Raw genomic sequence first — 17,740 nt, forward strand, 5'->3', positions numbered from 1 at the left:
TTAATGGAATACTGCACAGTGTACAACTATTGCATACTACATTTTGTGTGTGAATGCATGATAAACGTTTTAAAGGGGCATTCAGTAGTTCTCTAGCTAGCATTAGCATCTCTATTCTTCGTACCAATTCCACACTGGTGTTTAGGCACTGCACTGCCATCCATTTGGTCTCTGAGATTTATGTAAATCACAATGATACTAGTAAGTTTTAGACAGCGGTCTAGACAATAATTAACTCACTTACCTGTTGATAATAAGTGTGTTTCATTGTCTAATTTTCACACTTTGCATCACCAAACAACACTACGCTACTAGCGTATCTATCTACAGAGAAAGCAGCCAAAGAGTGTAATAAATTATTTTTGACACAGTGGGCCACTTGGGTCTTGTCATTTCAGCATGGAGAAATACACTGAGTGGCATGACCCACACCAATTAAAATACCTTTTATAGAAAACTGTTATGAGTACAGTCTTTATCTCGTATAATTGTACACCATTCAAATGACTCTTCACAAAATACTGCTGAATGCACCTTTATGTATGCTAGATTGTTGTCACATGGCCTATTTACTTTCCAAAGTTGTTACCCAGCTTACAGTGAATGTTCTCTGAACTTTGGCAAACGTTCTGGCAAGGTTCTCTCAAAGTTATAAACAAATGTTCTTCTAGTAACATTATTAGAATGTTCGTTCGGCGTTATCTGGTCTTTAATATTGTTCTCAATGTTAGCATTATTAGCAAAAACATTTATGCATTGTTCATGGAATATTTTTTTGTTAAAATGTTTTAGTTGGATGTTTATAAAAAAGGTTTCAGAATTTTCAAAGAACATTCAAAAGCAATGTTCCCAAAATGATAAAGTGGAATTTTCGTGTTCCTTTAACATTTGCATAACTAATAATTAAAAAAAAAAAAGAATATTTAAAAATGGATGTTTTGAGTGTTTAGAAAACATTCAGAAATAAGGTTTTCATAACTTAATTGGAACGTTAGCTAAATGTTCTTAGAACATTTTTAGCTGGGTATTATCTGCCTTTTTAATCCTTTTTTATATATATAATAAATGCCTTACATGTTGTTCCCTTACAGTTGAGCCACTCCCACTCTTCATTTAAGGGTACTGCAGAACTTATGGTTGGCATGAGCGTTTTGACTTTTGAAGCGGAGATCTCGAGTACAAACTCTGGCTTTAAGCAAGTGCTGGTGTTCAACCACTCTATACCTCAGGTAGTGAAATTATCATTCAGCCATAATATAACACCTTCTGTAAAGGTGCTGTCACATTTACCGCTGTTCAGTGAAATCAAGTCATTTCAATAGAAATCCACATGATCTTCGAGTGAGGGTGAAAAGGTTTCCCAATGGATATTTCACATGGGGTTCAAGTTGATCACTCAAATTTTCTGCGTTGGCCAACAAAAAGCTGCTTGGTTTGAAAGTGACTTCTGTATGAGTGAGTGGTACTTCAAACATCATTATTAGCGATGGACCTTTTTTTGCCCATGAAAATTTTGCAGAAATTTTGCTAATTTGACCAGTTTGTTCTGCAGGCGAAATGCAGTCATCTTAATAGGAATATGGAATTTTATGTGGATTTTAAATCAGCTGATTAGTTTGGAAGTAACATCAGAGTAAGTGATGCTTAATGGATAATGGACGATTTCACCTAAGTTAAGCTAATGTGACCGTGCCTTAACACTACATGAAATTTGTTACATTGTTATGTTACATTACATTTTGATTTATGTGTTATTTCTATACCATTAGCTACACTTGTTGCCCAGGAATCTGACAGTAAAGACACGCTATGGTGGAAAGAGAGGGTCACATACTCTCATGCACCGAGCACAGTGGGAGAATCAGGATTTAACACAGTTTGACTCCTCAGATGGTGACACACAGTTACAGCAAAGTTATCCAGAACTGACAGGTGGATATACCAAATTGCTATTAAGGAGAAAGTTGCTGATCTGATCACACATGGCATTAGTTATTATCATGAACATGCTGATATGTCTCTCTAATTGTAGGAAAGGCTCAGGGTTGGGGTTTGGATCTTAAGGTAGAGAATGACACTCAGAGAAAACTAGGTGATCTGAGTGTCAACTGGACTCTGTTTGGAAGCCATGATCAGGTGAGGCCAGACTTTTTAGGGGGGTTTGATGTGGTTTGGGCATCTTTTATTACATCTTTTATTACACATACAAGTCTCTTGTGTGTTGTGTTCAGGTCAGAATTAAAGGCTCTTGGACTTTGGTAAGCAGACAAATGGATCCATTAGAGCAGAAACATCCCTTTATCTCAACACTGGCTCAGTTTCACATACATGCCCTATCACATGGACCCAACCACATGCACGACAGCAACAATCAGGTACACAGCTGCCATTCTCAAACACTCTCTATAACAGAGTTATTCAAATCCAGCCCTTTAGCTCAAACCCTGGCTGTGTCCGAAATCGCCCACTATACCCTTAAATAGGGAACAGCCATTTGTAGTGGTGTCTCAAACCATAGTGGACGTTATCGAGTGTACTCATTAAATCCCACAATGCACCGCAATAACGAGTGTACAACTAATGTTTTCAACAGCTAGAGAATACCCATAATGCACTGTGAGAGTTGCGTGCCAAATTAATTCCTGCATCTGACCAGAAGATGTCTCCTGCAGCTGAATCATCCGTCCATTTTTCAAACCGCTGATTCAATGTGGCTACAGCGTAATATCATAAATTTCTTATTAATTGATTATTAAATTGTTTCATTCAGGTTTATACATAGTTTCCGGGACAGAGTTCAAGATAAATCTTTTCATCTAATTACTGAAGCTGCCAGTTTGCTAAGCTTCAAATAATTATTAAACAACAAGCACAAGCCATGTGAAAGCGACAGCCCTTCTGGCACACCTAGTGTTTCGCTCAATTGTTTCCATTCGCTCCTTTGAGTGAACTATATTGGTGGACTAATGTAGGGAATAGTGAATGAGGGTATAGGGGGCGGTTTCAGACACAAGCCCTAGGGTACATATCAATCTGCTCCCTAGCTCCTGAGCTTGTGAATCAGTATCGCGTTCACAAATTAGGGCATTGGTAAGGACAGTAAAGGACACTAGCTCACTACACACTGGGACACTGATAACTGTATTTCCAGCAACATGACAACTTCTTCATTGTACATTATGATAAATACTTTGCTTGTTACATATACGTGCAACATTTCAGCCGTAAATAAATTATAGATGTTAGCTAGATTATGTTCATTACCTGTCCAGCGATGTATGTTTATGCTGAAATATAATAAAATAATGGTTTGTTTTTAAAAAACATCTATCGCGTGTTGTTATATGTAGTGAGTTGGCAAACGTGATTTATGTTTCTCGCTTCAGAACTTCTGTTAAGGGAACATAGCGAGCATCGATGCTCCCTGGTTTTTACGGTGCAGTGATTTTTTATGGAGCGAATGTTTCAGTGCCCTGGAAGGATTCTGGGACTGAGACAGCCCTTAAAATGGCTTACTCCCTGATCAGTGCCCTGACTACTGAACTAGGGAGCTGATTGGGACACACCCCTGGTTTCTCTGAAGACCTTGATTAGCTTGCTCATGTGTCTTTGATTAGGGTTGGAGCTAAAATGTGAAGGACAGTGGCCCTCCAAGGCTGGATTTGAGGAACCCTGCTCTAAAATCTTAATCTCTGCTCATTCAAAGCCTCCTCATATTCCCTATACTCTCAAATTCTCTCAATGCTGTTTATATTTTCAAATATGTTCACTTGACATTTTCAAATACTCTTCAGATGCAAACAATCTCTTAATTTCTCATACTTTTTAAGATCTAATAAGTAAAATCTATGTAATATGAATGAGTGTTGTGTTTCTATAGGCCCGTCTTTCAAGGGACCACGGAAAGCCTATAAATGTTTCTATAACTGTGAGTGAGCACTGGCATGACGACTCCAGCAGAAGCCAGGCCTGTATCTTTCTCTCACCAGGCCAGGTACACCACAGCATTCAACTTCTGCAGTTTCACTAAACTTTCATTTTACAATCATTGTTATTACCTGTAATGACTTACATGGCTCTCTGGAGTACTTATTCTTATTGGTAAAAAGAGAAGTTTCTGTGGGCAAATATTTTTGTATAATGGCCATTAAACTGTTTAATTTCCTACACAGCTGCAGTCTTTTTCTTCTGACATTTGAGTAAATTCTTCTAAAATCCAATGTTGTAATTGTTTTTTGTTTTTTTTTGTTTTTGCTAAAACAACTAAGTAATCATTGGAATGATGTACAGTCAGCTGGTCATTATACCAAAATATACCTCTTCAGGTCCATATAAGGTCTCTAGCTGACTGTACAGTTGACTTACAAAGATGTTCAAACATTTATTTGATCAAAAATACATTAAAACAGAAATATTTGTGTAATATTATTACAATTTAAAATAACTACTTTTATTATTTTAATATATTTTAAAATGTAATTTATTCTTGTGGTGGCAAAGCTTAATTTTCAGCATCATTACACCAGTCTTAAGTTTTAAATGTTTTTGTGGAAATCATATTTTTTTTTTTTTCAAGATTCTTTGATGAATAGAAAGTTCATAACAACAGCATTTATTTGAGGGAAAAAAAAAAAAAAAAAAAGTGATCAATTTAATGCATCTTTGCTAAATAAACATATTATCTTACTGACCCCAAACAGGTGAACAGTAGCGTATATCAAAAATTAACTACTGTGTATGCTGTGCCCCAGACAGTATGTCTCTGCTTCAAAGTTTGCTGGTACTCATGAATTGTCTTAGATCCAGTCAGTGCTCCCCCTTGTGGAGATGGAGGGATGTTTTGCCGTAGCTCAGGAGGGGAAGGCCTACTCCCAAAACACTGAGATCAAATGGAAGGACAAGAGGATAACGCAAAGCATGAAATACCAGGTCTGGAAAATATAAGAAATTGAAAACTTGCTTGTTGTACTGCCTTTATTTATTTTAGATCTTAAGATATAGGATCTTCTTACTTTTTGTTGTCTGTTATTTAGGGAGGAGTAAAAGGAATGCACACACTCCTCGTGGAGCTGAGGGCCCAGAATGTCTCTCCATTTCCCTGTCCATCTCACTCTCTTCTGACCCAGATACACACCAACCTGAGGGACCGTCTTGAACACCATGTTCAGATCGGCCTCTGTCCTCCACAGCCTGTGAGATCACAATCTCTGTCAATTAAATTACACTAAAATATGCATATAGCAGCTTAACATATGTATCACCTTAGAGGGATAGTTCACCCCGATATTAAAATTTATGGTGCATCCTCATGTCATTATATTTTTTGAGGAGTTGCACCACATGACATTTTACAACCTGAACTAAACTTGCTTTGTCAAAACCAACAAAGTCATGTGGTGCCACTATAATATATATATATATATATACCTTGTTGGTTGCACCACATGACTTGACATGATTTGGCCGACTAAAGCTGTAGTTTTTTTAAATGTTCAGATCAGGGGTCGGCAACCTTTTTGTCATGAGTTCCATTTTGAAGTTTTTTAGGATTGCTGAAGAGATGCTTATGTTCAGTTTTTACCATTTTATGAGGAGTAAAATTTACATATGTGGCTTCAACAACCAGATGCATTTTGTCCAGTTTCATCTGGAATGCGAAAAATTGCCCTCTTTTGCCGGCCTTTTAGATTGGATAGCTATCCGATCAGAGAAAAACACATGAAGTGACCAGGTATGCATGAACAAGTTTCTACATGCATTTTGATGTGTGTGGAATGTTTAATAGGACTCAATATACTTGGTTGAAAATCAGAGGAACAAGCTGTAAGCTGTCAGTGTGTGCGTGTGATGCACAATGGTCATGCTAATGGTTTGTCAGAGCTGCGCACTTGACTTGTGCAGTTCAATTCTCACACTTTAATAGTATTTATAACTCTTAACTTAATAAAACAAGCTGTGTTACTATGAGAGGAATGATTACCTCAAAATGTAGATCTGTATGCAGGTACAAGGTACTTTATCTAAATGAAATACATACACCTCTCTCGCTTTTGCTCACGTGCCTCTGATTGCCATAGGTTGCCGACCCCTGGTTTAGATTATTTGGTAACACTTTACAATAAGGTTCATTAGTTAACTACATTAGTTAACATGAACTAATAATGAACTGCACTTATACAGCATTTATTAATCTTAATTAATGTTAATTTCAACATATACTAATACATTATTAAAATCTTGTTAACATTAGTTATTGCACTGTGAACTAACATGAACAAACAATGAACAGCTGTATTTTCATTAACTAACGTTAACAAAGATTAGTAAATGCAGTAACAAATGTATTGCTCATGGTTAGTTCATGTTAGTTAATACATCAACTAATGTTTAACTAATGAACCTTATTGTAAAGTGTTACCGATTATTTTAACAAAACTTCAGTTTATAAGACTTAATGATAAAATATTCCAAATTACTCAATAAGGTTTTCTTTTCAAGATATTCATCCATATACATTCATTTTTTTTTATGATATGTGGACAGTTGTACCACCCAGATATCAAAATGAAACATGTTTATGATAAGACATGTCATAAAAGTAACCCCCATATTGCACTTTTATTGTACTTTCCATTGATGTTTTAGTATTATTTACATACTTTATAGTTTTTATTAATATTTTTAGTATAAAACTTTTTTTTTAGATTTTCAGTTTTAATTTTAATTTTGTTATTTGATTTTGTCTTTAAAAAAAAAAATCTATTTAGCTTTATTTTTTTTATTTTTTTTTTCAATTCTAGTTTTTAGTACGTTTGGTACTTAAAACTTGTTTTAAGCTTTTAAGTTTAAGTTTTTCATCTATTTTTTTTTTTTCTAATTTTTTTTTTAACTCGAGTCATCTGGACCACACATGTTGGAGCGCTGCCCATAAGCCTATCAGCTCTGACATCATCTAATATATTCGTATTTTATTTTATTTCAGCTTTATTTCAATCAACAAAACATTTTAATAGTTTTAGTTTCAGTTTTAGTTAACAATAACAGCTTTTTATGGAGCTTGACAGACTTTGGTCATTGTATACTTTATTGTATTAAAATGAACAGCCTGCACATTTTACTTAATATTGCCTTTTCTGTTTCATGGAAGTTTTTTTTTTTTTTTAAATGAAATGAAATGAAGGTCAATAAATGATGAGTCAGGTTTTATTTTCAAGATTAACTATTTATTTAAGACCTCAAAAAATAGGAAAATGTGCTACCATTTATTTTGCATGGATATTGTAACAATGTTCAAGCTCAGGGAAGAAGGTGTGAACCGACAAACAATGTAAAAATTAATCCGAAAATGAACAAACAACAAACCGAAAGTAAGCGTCAGCCCCTCAGGGACGACTGCCACACATGCACACACAACACAGTTCAAATGTCCCAGGTCTGGTCCCCTCTCGCTGATTACTAATGTCACTTGTCATTTTATCCTTCCGGAGCTCCTCCGTGGGACATGAGATGTGTGTGTTCTCATTAATATTCGCTCCACTGGCCTCGCTGCGCTCCCAAGGCTCTCGGCCCCGCCCTTCTTCACGCCACAACCATTATTATGAATTAAAATTGAGCTACATAACCACAATTACAACAAAAGTCAAAACAAGAAGACTTAATTCAGTTCTGTTGTAACATTTATCTTTTTTTCACAGGCTTTAATTTGGTCTGGATCTCACAGAGTGAACTCAGGCAAGGAGATGTTGTACACTCACACCCGTGTGTCTGTGTCTGGACACACTCAGCACAACACCTTCACACTGTCGCTCAGAAACATCAGCAGCAGTCAGCGCTCCAACTACTCACTGCTCACAGAGGTACACTCACCCTGAACGTGTTGAGGTTCAGTATGAGAAATTTCAGTATGTACAACCAAATCATAACATTAAGATGTTTAGAGAGAAAATATAAAGAAGTGTAACATTTTCAAGTTTGGTAGTTATTTCTAGTGTGTAGAAAGGTATTAGCATAATATAAAACAATAAAATGCCAATGGAATTTCCTCACCACGATAGCAAACAAATGTGTGTGATTTACAGTGGCAGGTAGGAAACTGGAGTGTGGAGTTGGCCTGCAGTTCCCTGTTTTCAGGCAGGAATGTGGGGATCCAGGTTCATGCGAAACTAGACCGCAGTGAGATGCTCTGGCTGCAGGGGATGCTGGGAAAAAACTGCCTACGAACTGCTGCTGGATATGACACTGGTGATGATGCTAGCTAACCCCTATAAAGCCTACTCTATCATATTTGATACAAAAATGTCTAAGGCCTCTAAATTATCAGCGTGATCAAACCCTTGCTTAAAAAACTGTTGTACACAATCTACTACATGCCCTCTGTCGTCTGATTGATAGTTTATATTTTTTTAGTAAGTAAAAGGCCTTTTATTTATTTATTTTTATTTTATTTAAAAATGTCCACCTTCAGGTCATGGTTCATGTGTCTTTTGGCTGTGAAATCTGTACTGATTTTTATGAAATAAACATAAGAATAACTTTTATATTGTCAGTAGGCTACTATGATAAAAATGAAGGTTTACTGGACTGAAGCTTGATTATTCATACATCATTTTTTAGAAAAATCACATTAAGATGTATCAAATATGACACATCAGTCTATTGAGCAACGTTTATTTGTGACTCAGTTATCATTGTATTGCATTGCATTATATGTTTTTAAATGTAAAATATACAGATCTTTGATAATAAAACTAAGCATTTAAATATCATCTTACTAAGACATTATTGGGAGATATAGAGTGATAACTGATATTTATATGCATTTAATGTATGTCAGTAGTCTGCTGTAATGTTATAAAGATGTCATTGATACAAGTTATCAGAATTTAATCATACTTTTTAGCCATATAAATATCAGAAACTGCACCAAATTGCATTATTTTTTTTAAATACAATTTTTTCGGTAACACTTTATTTTAGTGCCGTAGTTACATATTACTACATGTATTTACTATAGTAATAACAGTAAATTATGCATAATTACAAGTATCTAACCCTAAACCTAACCCTATCTGTAACTCTATAGTAAGTACATGTAGTTAATTAATAGTAATAGTACTTATTTGAGTAATTACAATGTAACTACAGCACTAAAATAAAGTGTAACCGTTTTTTCCTAAAAATCTAAAATCTAATCACATTTTTTATTTTTTTTATTTATTCATTATTTTTTTTTGTATAAAGGTTCAATAAACTCTTCCATTTAAAAAAAAAAAAAAAAAAAAGATTTTTTCTGACTATTATTTAATGTGTCAGGTTTTACTAAGTTAATAACAAATGATCGTTTATCATGTTATATTCTTATGAATGAGATTTGTGTGTTTCTACTTGCCGTCAGAAACGTCTGATGATATCCGAGTGGCGTTCTGTTTTGAGGGGCATCACTGGTTCACCCTGGAGGCTCAGAGAGGTGGTCGTGGTATTGAGAATGAGACCCTTGCCCTTATTTCTGTAGGCGCAGCCAATCAGAGTCTGCTATTTCAAGCTAAGGGATGCAGGGAATGCCTGTGGGCTGCAGAGGTGAGGACGGCAAGGAGTTATGATGTTACTCACATAATATAAATCTGCCAGATACCTTGTAAAACATTGTTTTTCACGTCTGTTTTTTGATACCGTACCTCTACAGGCACGGCTCCAGCAGCTGGGGTATCGGATAAGGAGTAAACTTTTGGACAGAGTTCAGAGACTTCAGTATCTTCTGTTAACATTCAGGAAACAGGTTTGTTATATCTCACAGGCTTTTTTTTTTTTTTTTGGTCCATCTGTACAATGTTAATCAGTGGGGTCCAGTATTGTTTTGGACACTATTGACTTTTATTGTATGGACAGTTGAGACATTCTTCAAAATATGTTCTTTCCATAGAAGACATTATTTTTTACTGAACTATCCTTTTAAGTGCTGTGCAAAGATTCATTTAGAAATTAATAATTTGTAATGTGAATTTTTTGTAATAAAATATATAGTGTTCAAAAGTTTAGGGCCTGTATTTTTTTTTTAATTAATACTTTTATCCAGCAAGGGCACATTAAATTGATCAAAAGTTACAGTAAAGATTTCTATTTCAAATAAACACTGTCCTTCTTAACTTTCTATTCATCAAAATAGAATAGTTTCCACAAAGATTTTAAGCAGCACAGCTGTTTTCCACATTAGTAATAATAAAAAAAAATATTTCTTGAGGAGCAAATCAGCATATTAGAATGATTTCTAAGGATCATGTGACACTGAAGACTGGAGTAATGATGCTGAAAGCTCATATACTATATCAATATATTCAATATATATACTAAAGTATATATAATAGTGTATATATAATAAATCTCTCATTCAACTTCATTAAAATGCATCCTGGGATGCTTTTGATGGAGTTTCCATGTATGCTGGACTATTTGTCCCAATAAAATTGTAGTTTAAAATTGTATTTCAAAAATAATTAAAGCATACATCTTTCAGTCAGAAAGTTTAAAACTTAAATTCAGTTGAGTGTAAGCAGTTATTTAGGCTTCAGACAAACTTTCTTCTAAAATGTTTGCTGTATTAAATATCATGTTGATCAAAGTGAAAGTGACGTGACATGTAGCCAAGTATGGTGTTCCATACGAATTTGTGCTCTCATCCAAGTGCACACACAAAGCTTGGAGTATTGAACACACGCACACCTGGAGCAGTGGGCAGGCATTTTTGCTGCGGCGCCCAGGAGCGATTTGGGTTTAGGTCCACCTCAGTCGTGGGTAATGAGGGTGGAAAAGAACACTGTTCATTCACCTACATTTTCTGCAGGTACTAACACTTGTTCCTGCAACCTTCGGGTTACAAGTCCGACTCTCTAACCATTAGGCCACTACATTATCATGTGTCATTATTTATGAGTAATAAGTGTCATTATTTATCATCTAGGCAGGGGACAGCATGTTCCTGCTGGAGCTGAGTGAGGGCCCACTGTCTCTGACCCAGCGAGCCGAAACCCTGCTGCTGCAGAGAGCAGGAGCGCTGTGGAAAGCATGGATCACTGGCCCGCTCCGACACTCGCTCACACACAGCCTACCGCACATGCTCCAGATTCTGCATCTCATGTCTCAACAGGTCCAACAAGAGCTCAGGAGTGAGTTTGCCCTATCAAGTTCTGTCTGTCACTATTCATTAATTCAGGTTACCGCTGATTTATTTTACAATTGCGAGCACAGTTCCCTTTGATCTGCGCTGGGTGATTGACAGGAAACACATTTTTCTAAAACACTGAGCACATTTTTAAATGATTTTCTTTGGCAATTAAGGTCACATTATCTGTAATTGATTTTGACAGCGTTCTAGTCACATCATTGCATAAGCATCTGTAAACCAGTCGCAATTATGCACCAGCACAACTGTGGTTTCGTGTCATCACCTTTCATTTGAAAATGCCTGTCAGTGTGTATTAGTGTTATTGTAGGTTTAATTTCTCGCAGAGCCCCTGGCTACTCTAGCTGGAGCATACCACGACGTGACAGGGGTGCGTTTGGACACCGCGTGGCAGCAAGGAGTGCAGATGTGGACCAGAGAGCTGACTGAGCTCTTGCCTGCGATACTTTACGATCCTCACCTGAGGGCGCCGTCTCTGACCGCTTTGCACGTTGCCATCTTTGCAGTAGACATGGCAAGAAAGACGCATTTATCTGTTTTTCTGAAGTCTTAGGCTGTTGATCAAGCGGGATAGACATAATAGATGATGTATGTCATGTTTTTCAGGTGAGCCAGCAGACTTTTCAGTGGATGGAGGCCCGAATGGCTGCCATGCTAGTGGGTGTCAGAAGACAGCTTTTACTAATGTACAAGTTCTCCAAAAGGTATGCTGCAAATCTGCCAGAAACATGGCCCACCGCCGTTTGTTCTATCGTATCACAACAGGTGTTCTCACTGAACTTGGCTTTGTTCCAATGTTGCATTTTCTTCTAAAGATTATTAAAACAAAATAATTTAAACTACTTCAAAAAAAGACTTTTAATTTGACATTAATATAAAGTGAACTTTTTAAAAGTGTACTTAAGTGTGTTGAGAAACAGTCATGAGAGTGTACTCTCTTTAGTGGGCTTTTATTTCATTAATGTTATATTATCTGCAAGTACAGTTTTTAAAAAATACACTTTGAAGTACACCACTGCACAGTCAATACAATACAATATAATGTCACGTGATAAGGGACCATCAGAAATTCACCCTCCACTGATCATAACAACCACAGCACTCCAAAACAACACGCTTTCCTATTTCAAGTTTGTTAAAGACCACCTGGAGGCTGCGAGCACTACTGGAGTAATGTTCTGTGGGCAAGTGAGACAAAGTTTATCTGTTTGCTAATTATACACAGCGGGATGTTTTTTTTTAAAACAAAGCATACCAACAACAAAACCTCATCCCCAACTGTGAGGCATATGTCTGCAGAGGGATGTGGCGCTGCTCTGATGCCTGAGGGTCTTGACTGCCTAAATCATTGAGGGACCAATGAATTTTAGGTTGTATAGTGGATTGTCAAGACATGATCTAAAACTCATGCGATATGACCACAATCCAAAACACAGAAGTAAATCAACAACAGAATTCTCAAATTGCATAAATTAAAATGGCCAAGTGGTCAAAGCTCTGGGCTCAATTTGATTTAAATGATGTGGTGTGATCTGGAACAGAAAGTTCAAGAAGCATCCCAACAATAAACATCAGCCGAAACAATTTTGTAGAGTTGAATGTGCCAGATAACATCACTTCACCACAAAAAAATGAGAAGTTGTTGCCGTTATCACTAATAAAGGTGGTTTTATACAACAAATCTTAACTTAAAGGGATGGTTCACCCTCAAATTAAAATTCTGTCATCATTTACTCACCCCCAAGTCATTTCAAACCTGTTTGACTTTCGTTCTTCTGTGGAACATAAAAGAAGATATTTTAAAAAATGTCTGTTTGTTTGTTTGCTTTTTACCCCCTTCATATAATGGAAGTCAGTGGTGGAAGTCAATATGGTTACCACCATTCTTCAAAATATCTTTTTTGTCTTGCCCCAACACCAGAGTTTGATAAATATCATAATCTGATTAATATCAATAACCCAGTAGTTCACATAAATCATGCTGCTATAAGGCTCCCAGCACACGTACGCCACAATAGTGTCATTTAGAAGTTTTATATTCCAAAACAGGTAATTTTTTTCACATCAGTTTTTCAAATCCAATTTAAACATACTAATATTCAGTAAATAAATATGTATTTGTAAATTTGGGGCAATTTCGTTTGTGATAAAACTTGTATGTTGTATGTACATTATTGATGTGATGCCAATGAATCCAATGTGTCAGTCAAAAACGAACCACTCTTTAAGCTCACCTACAAGAAAATCAAGCTCACAGACATTAATGTCAGCAGCGTGGCTATGATAAAGCGCACAACGAAAGGAGTAGAGAACAAGAACAGTCTTTAATAAATCCAACAAGGTAACACTCAGGAGATAACCAAGAGAAATACACAGAACCACATAAACTAAAGATGACACAGAACAAGAGGAAACAGAGGAAACTCAGGGTTTAAATTTACAGAGATAACAAGGTGACTAAATGTACAACAGGTGAAAGCAATCCAATCAGAAACCATAGAAACTAACTAGCAAACAGAACTCAGGCAAAGCAGAACAGGGAACAGAAAGAAAACGAAACCAAAACAGAACGAGACCGTTACAGTAGCTCTCCCTCCCGGAAGGTGCGTCCTTGCGCCATAACGAGTCCAACTGAGGAGGGAGGAAGCGATGATGGTGGGAGGAGTCAAAGAGGAGATGAGAGCATGAGGAGCCAGGTGAGGACCCAAACCTGGGAGTAGCCATGGTGAAGACTTGGCCGGTAGACCCAGGGGGACGACAGACTGAGATGGAGCCGATGGAGGTGGAAACCCAGGCGAAGCCGAAGAGTTGATGAGTCCAAGTGACACACTGGATCTGGAGAGAACGAGGCAGAGCTGCAGCAACAAGCGTCCAAGGTAGAGCCAGGGTGCCAGAGGACTTAGGCGGAGCCAGAGGGAAGGCGGAGCCAGAGGGAAGGCGGAGCCCGAAGGAGCCAAAGGGGTGGAGGGACAAAGAGCAGCTGAAGGCCCATAAGTCCGTGGCGCAGGCAGAGCGATATCAGAATCAGAATCAGAATGAGCTTTTTTCGCCAGGTGTGCACAAACACACAAGGAATTTGTTGTGCAGTCTTCTTATATCTTCTTATAAAACTGTGTCAGCAGCACCTGTGGCAGGTTGAACTTCCTCAGTTGGCGAAGGAAGTACAGTCTCTGCTGAGCCTTTTTCGCAGTGGAGTCAATGTGATTGTCCCACTTCAGGTCCTGAGATGATGGTGCCCAGGAACCTGAATGACTCCACTGCCTCCACAGTGCTGTTCATGATGCTGTGTGGGGGGGTGCAGGTGTAGGGGGGTTTCTCCTAAAGTCCACTATCATTTCCACTGTTTTGAGCGTGTTCAGCTCCAGGTTATTGTGACTGCACCAAACAGCCAGCTGTTCAACCTCCAGTCTGTAAGCAGACTCGTCTCTGTCCCAGATAAGGCCGATGACTGTGGTGTCGTCTGCGAACTTCAGGAGCTTGACAGAGGGGTCTTTAGAGGTGCAGTCATTTGTGTAGAGGGAGAAGAGCAGTGGGGAGAGAACACAACCCTGAGGAGCTCCAGTGCTGATGGTGAGGGTCCTGGATTGAGTTTTCCCAGCCTCACTAGCTGCTGCCTGTCTGTCAGGAAGCTGGGTCAGTTTATTCAGGAGGGTATCCGGGATTATGGTGTTGAAAGCCGAACTGAAGTCCACAAACAGGATCCTTGCATAAGTTCCTGGTTTCTCCAGATGTTGTAGGATATAATGCAGTCCCATATTGACTACATCATCCACAGACCTGTTTGCTCGATAAGGAAACTGCAGGGGGTCCAGTGATGTCCTTCAGGTAGGCCAGCACCAGTCTCTCAAATGACTTCATGACCACAGACGTCAAAGCAACAGGTCTGTAGTCATTTAGTCCTGTGATTTTTGTTTTTTTGTGTACAGGGATGATGGAGCATTTGAAGCAGGAGGGGACTTGATCTGTTGAAGATCAGTGTGAAGATGGATGGCAGCTGGACAGCACAGGCTTTGAGACAGGCTGGTGAAACACCGTCTGGGCCTTTGGCTTTCCTTATCTTCTGTTTCCTGAAGACTCTGCATACATCCCTCTCACTGATCTGAAGTGCAGGTTGAGAAGCAGGAGGGGGGAGGGAGAGGGGTGAGGGTGTTGATAGCTGTGTGGTGAGCCGGTCAGAGCGGGTGTGGGGTGTGAGACCAGGCTTTTCAAACCTGCAGTAAAATGTATTAAGCTCGTTGGCCAAATGTTGGTTCTCCACAGTGCTGGGGGATGGGGTCTTGTAGCTGGTGATGGTTTTCAGGCCCTTCCACACTGATGCTGGGGCAGTAGCCGAAAGCTGGTGTTCTAGCTTTTTAGCATAACTTCTCTTTGCCACACTGATCTCCTTATTCAGTGTGTATTTGGCCTGTTTGTGCAAGACTTTGTCCCCGCTCCTGTAGGCATCCTCTTTGGCCTGGCGAAGCTGTCTGAGTTTTGCAGTAAACCAAGGTTTGTCGTTGTTATATGTTAAATAAGTCCTGGTGGGAACACACATGTCCTCACAGAAATGGATGTAGGATGTCACGGTGTCAGTGAGCTCATCCAGATCAGTGGCTGCAGCCTCAGAAACACTCCAATTAGTGCAGTCGAAACAGGCTTGTAGAGCCCGCTCTGTTTCGCTGGTCCATTTCTTTACAGTTCTTACCACAGGCTTAGCAGATTTCAGTTTCTGCTTGTAGGCTGGTAGAAGATGAACCAAACAATGATCAGAGAGTCCCAAAGCCGCTCTGGGGACAGAGTGGTATGCATCCTTTAAAGCAGTGTAGCAATGGTCCAGTATGTTACTGTCCCTGGTGGGGCATGTGATGTGCCGTCTGTATTTAGGCAGTTCACGGGCGAGATTAGCTTTATTGAAATCAGGAGGAATGTAAACACTCACCAAAATAAAAGAAGAAATCTCCCGCGGTGAATAAAAAGGCTTACAGTTAATGAAGAGAGTCTCCAAATTAGGGCAGCACATCTCCTTTAACACTGTCACGTCTGCACACCAGCCTTCGTTGATATAAAAACATAATCCACCGCCTTTCGTTTTCCCTGACGACTCGGTGACACGATCCACTCTGAACAGCTGGAAGCCCGGCAGATGAAGTGCGCTGTTCGGGATGGCTCCTTTCAGCCAGGTTTCCGTGAAGCAAAGTGCAGCAGAGTTTGAAAAGTCCTTGTTCGTGCGGGTGAGGAGAAGCAGTTCGTCTGTTTTATTTGCTAGGGAGCGGAGATTCAGATGAATACTCGGCAGCAAAGTCTTAAACCCGCGCTGTTGGAATTTCACGAGCGCGCCGGCACGCTTCCCTCGTTTGCGTTGTTTAGAGCGCTTGTATACGATTGCAGCTCCTCCAACTAGAATGTCCAGTAAAAAGTCTGAATGTTCAAAAGTCGGCAAAAAGTATCTGACCAAGAAGGAGCCGGAGGGAAGAGGGAGCCCAGTAGAGCCATAAGAATGATGGTCCCAGATGAGCTGAGGGAAGGAGGAGCCAAGGTGGAGACAACTGGTCATTGAGCTGAGGTCCAGTGACTGGCTCAGAGCCTGGAGGAGGAGCCAGGGGATCCTCTTGCCAAGGCAGAGCTGGAGACCGCAGTTTTAGAGGAGGAACCGAGGGACAATGGAGGCGGGGCTGAGGAACTGGCTGTTATAGGCAGAGGAGGTGTAAGGGGAATGCTGGGTGGGATCTTTGGAGACACAGGAGACTTGGAGCTGGGTGGGACCATCAGAGACACAGGAGACTTGGAGCTGGGCGGGACCAGTGGAGAAACAGGATATTTGGAGCTGAGCAGGACCAGTGGGGATACAGGAGACTTGAAGCTGGGTTGGACCAGCGGTGACAGGAGATTAAAGGGAATTTCCTCTTTCCTCTTTCTTCATTGTGTATTTCAGAGGCTGCAGTTCACCCTCAGAGACTAGAGTGTGGGCATAGCTCTACTCCATGTCCTTGAACTCCAAAAGCACACTTATTGGCAGGGACAATGTTGCAGGCTCACACACCTGGTCAGACTCTCTGTGGGACTCTGGGACGATGATTGGCTCAGGTGTTTACTCTGGCGTTGGCATCGCGGCAGGCTCAGGCTCTGTGTCTGCGGTGGGCTATGGCACCTTCACTGTGGTTTGTGTGTTAAAGCATAAGCGTAATTTGAGGGTGGAACGGGTGGGACATGTCCCTACCACTTTTTGTCAGCGTTGATTTTGTCCCCACCTTTTTTTGAACCATCTCGCGGTACAGATGTATCTAATATAAGAGAAACATCTCCATTTGATTAGCAATTCACTCATTTGTGTTAAATAAGAGGTGATCTGGCATTGGAATGTGTTGTTTTTGAAATCATGCTGAGTGATCGTTGCTGTTGTTATCAGTGGCAGAAGGCAACAGTGTTCTCTTGGCGCTCGTGCACAGTCTTCACACAAACAAGCGCTTCAATCTATTGCTTAAGGCTGTTATAGAGACTCTCTATTTGTTCCGATGGAATCACAAAACAAAATGCACACTAATGTGTTCCTGCTCTTGATATACAATCAATGATGAACATCTTTGG

General features: G+C 39.3%; 1 protein-coding gene across 4 annotated transcripts in view; it reads left to right on the plus strand.

The window, feature by feature from the left end:
- The window catches only part of LOC127497907 (uncharacterized), a 67,925-nt gene that overhangs the window by 42,005 nt on the left and 8,180 nt on the right, over positions 1–17,740 (plus strand). For 2 of the 4 annotated variants that reach the window (XM_051866689.1, XM_051866709.1), the window contains 14 exons: positions 1,092–1,229; positions 1,770–1,932; positions 2,033–2,136; positions 2,232–2,375; positions 3,881–3,994; positions 4,801–4,929; positions 5,034–5,192; positions 7,695–7,856; positions 8,079–8,241; positions 9,395–9,576; positions 9,683–9,775; positions 10,955–11,159; positions 11,503–11,690; positions 11,783–11,880. In XM_051866689.1, the coding sequence (XP_051722649.1) occupies positions 1,092–1,229; positions 1,770–1,932; positions 2,033–2,136; positions 2,232–2,375; positions 3,881–3,994; positions 4,801–4,929; positions 5,034–5,192; positions 7,695–7,856; positions 8,079–8,241; positions 9,395–9,576; positions 9,683–9,775; positions 10,955–11,159; positions 11,503–11,690; positions 11,783–11,880 (2,042 nt within the window). Of the gene's footprint in view, positions 1–1,091; positions 1,230–1,769; positions 1,933–2,032; positions 2,137–2,231; positions 2,376–3,880; positions 3,995–4,800; positions 4,930–5,033; positions 5,193–7,694; positions 7,857–8,078; positions 8,242–9,394; positions 9,577–9,682; positions 9,776–10,954; positions 11,160–11,502; positions 11,691–11,782; positions 11,881–17,740 lie in introns of those variants that run through there. The other 2 variants (XR_007925701.1, XR_007925702.1) reach the window with 1 other exon arrangement.

The sequence above is a fragment of the Ctenopharyngodon idella genome, chromosome 2 (genome assembly GCF_019924925.1).
Source record: "Ctenopharyngodon idella isolate HZGC_01 chromosome 2, HZGC01, whole genome shotgun sequence".
NCBI classification, from domain to species: Eukaryota; Metazoa; Chordata; class Actinopteri; order Cypriniformes; family Xenocyprididae; genus Ctenopharyngodon; species Ctenopharyngodon idella.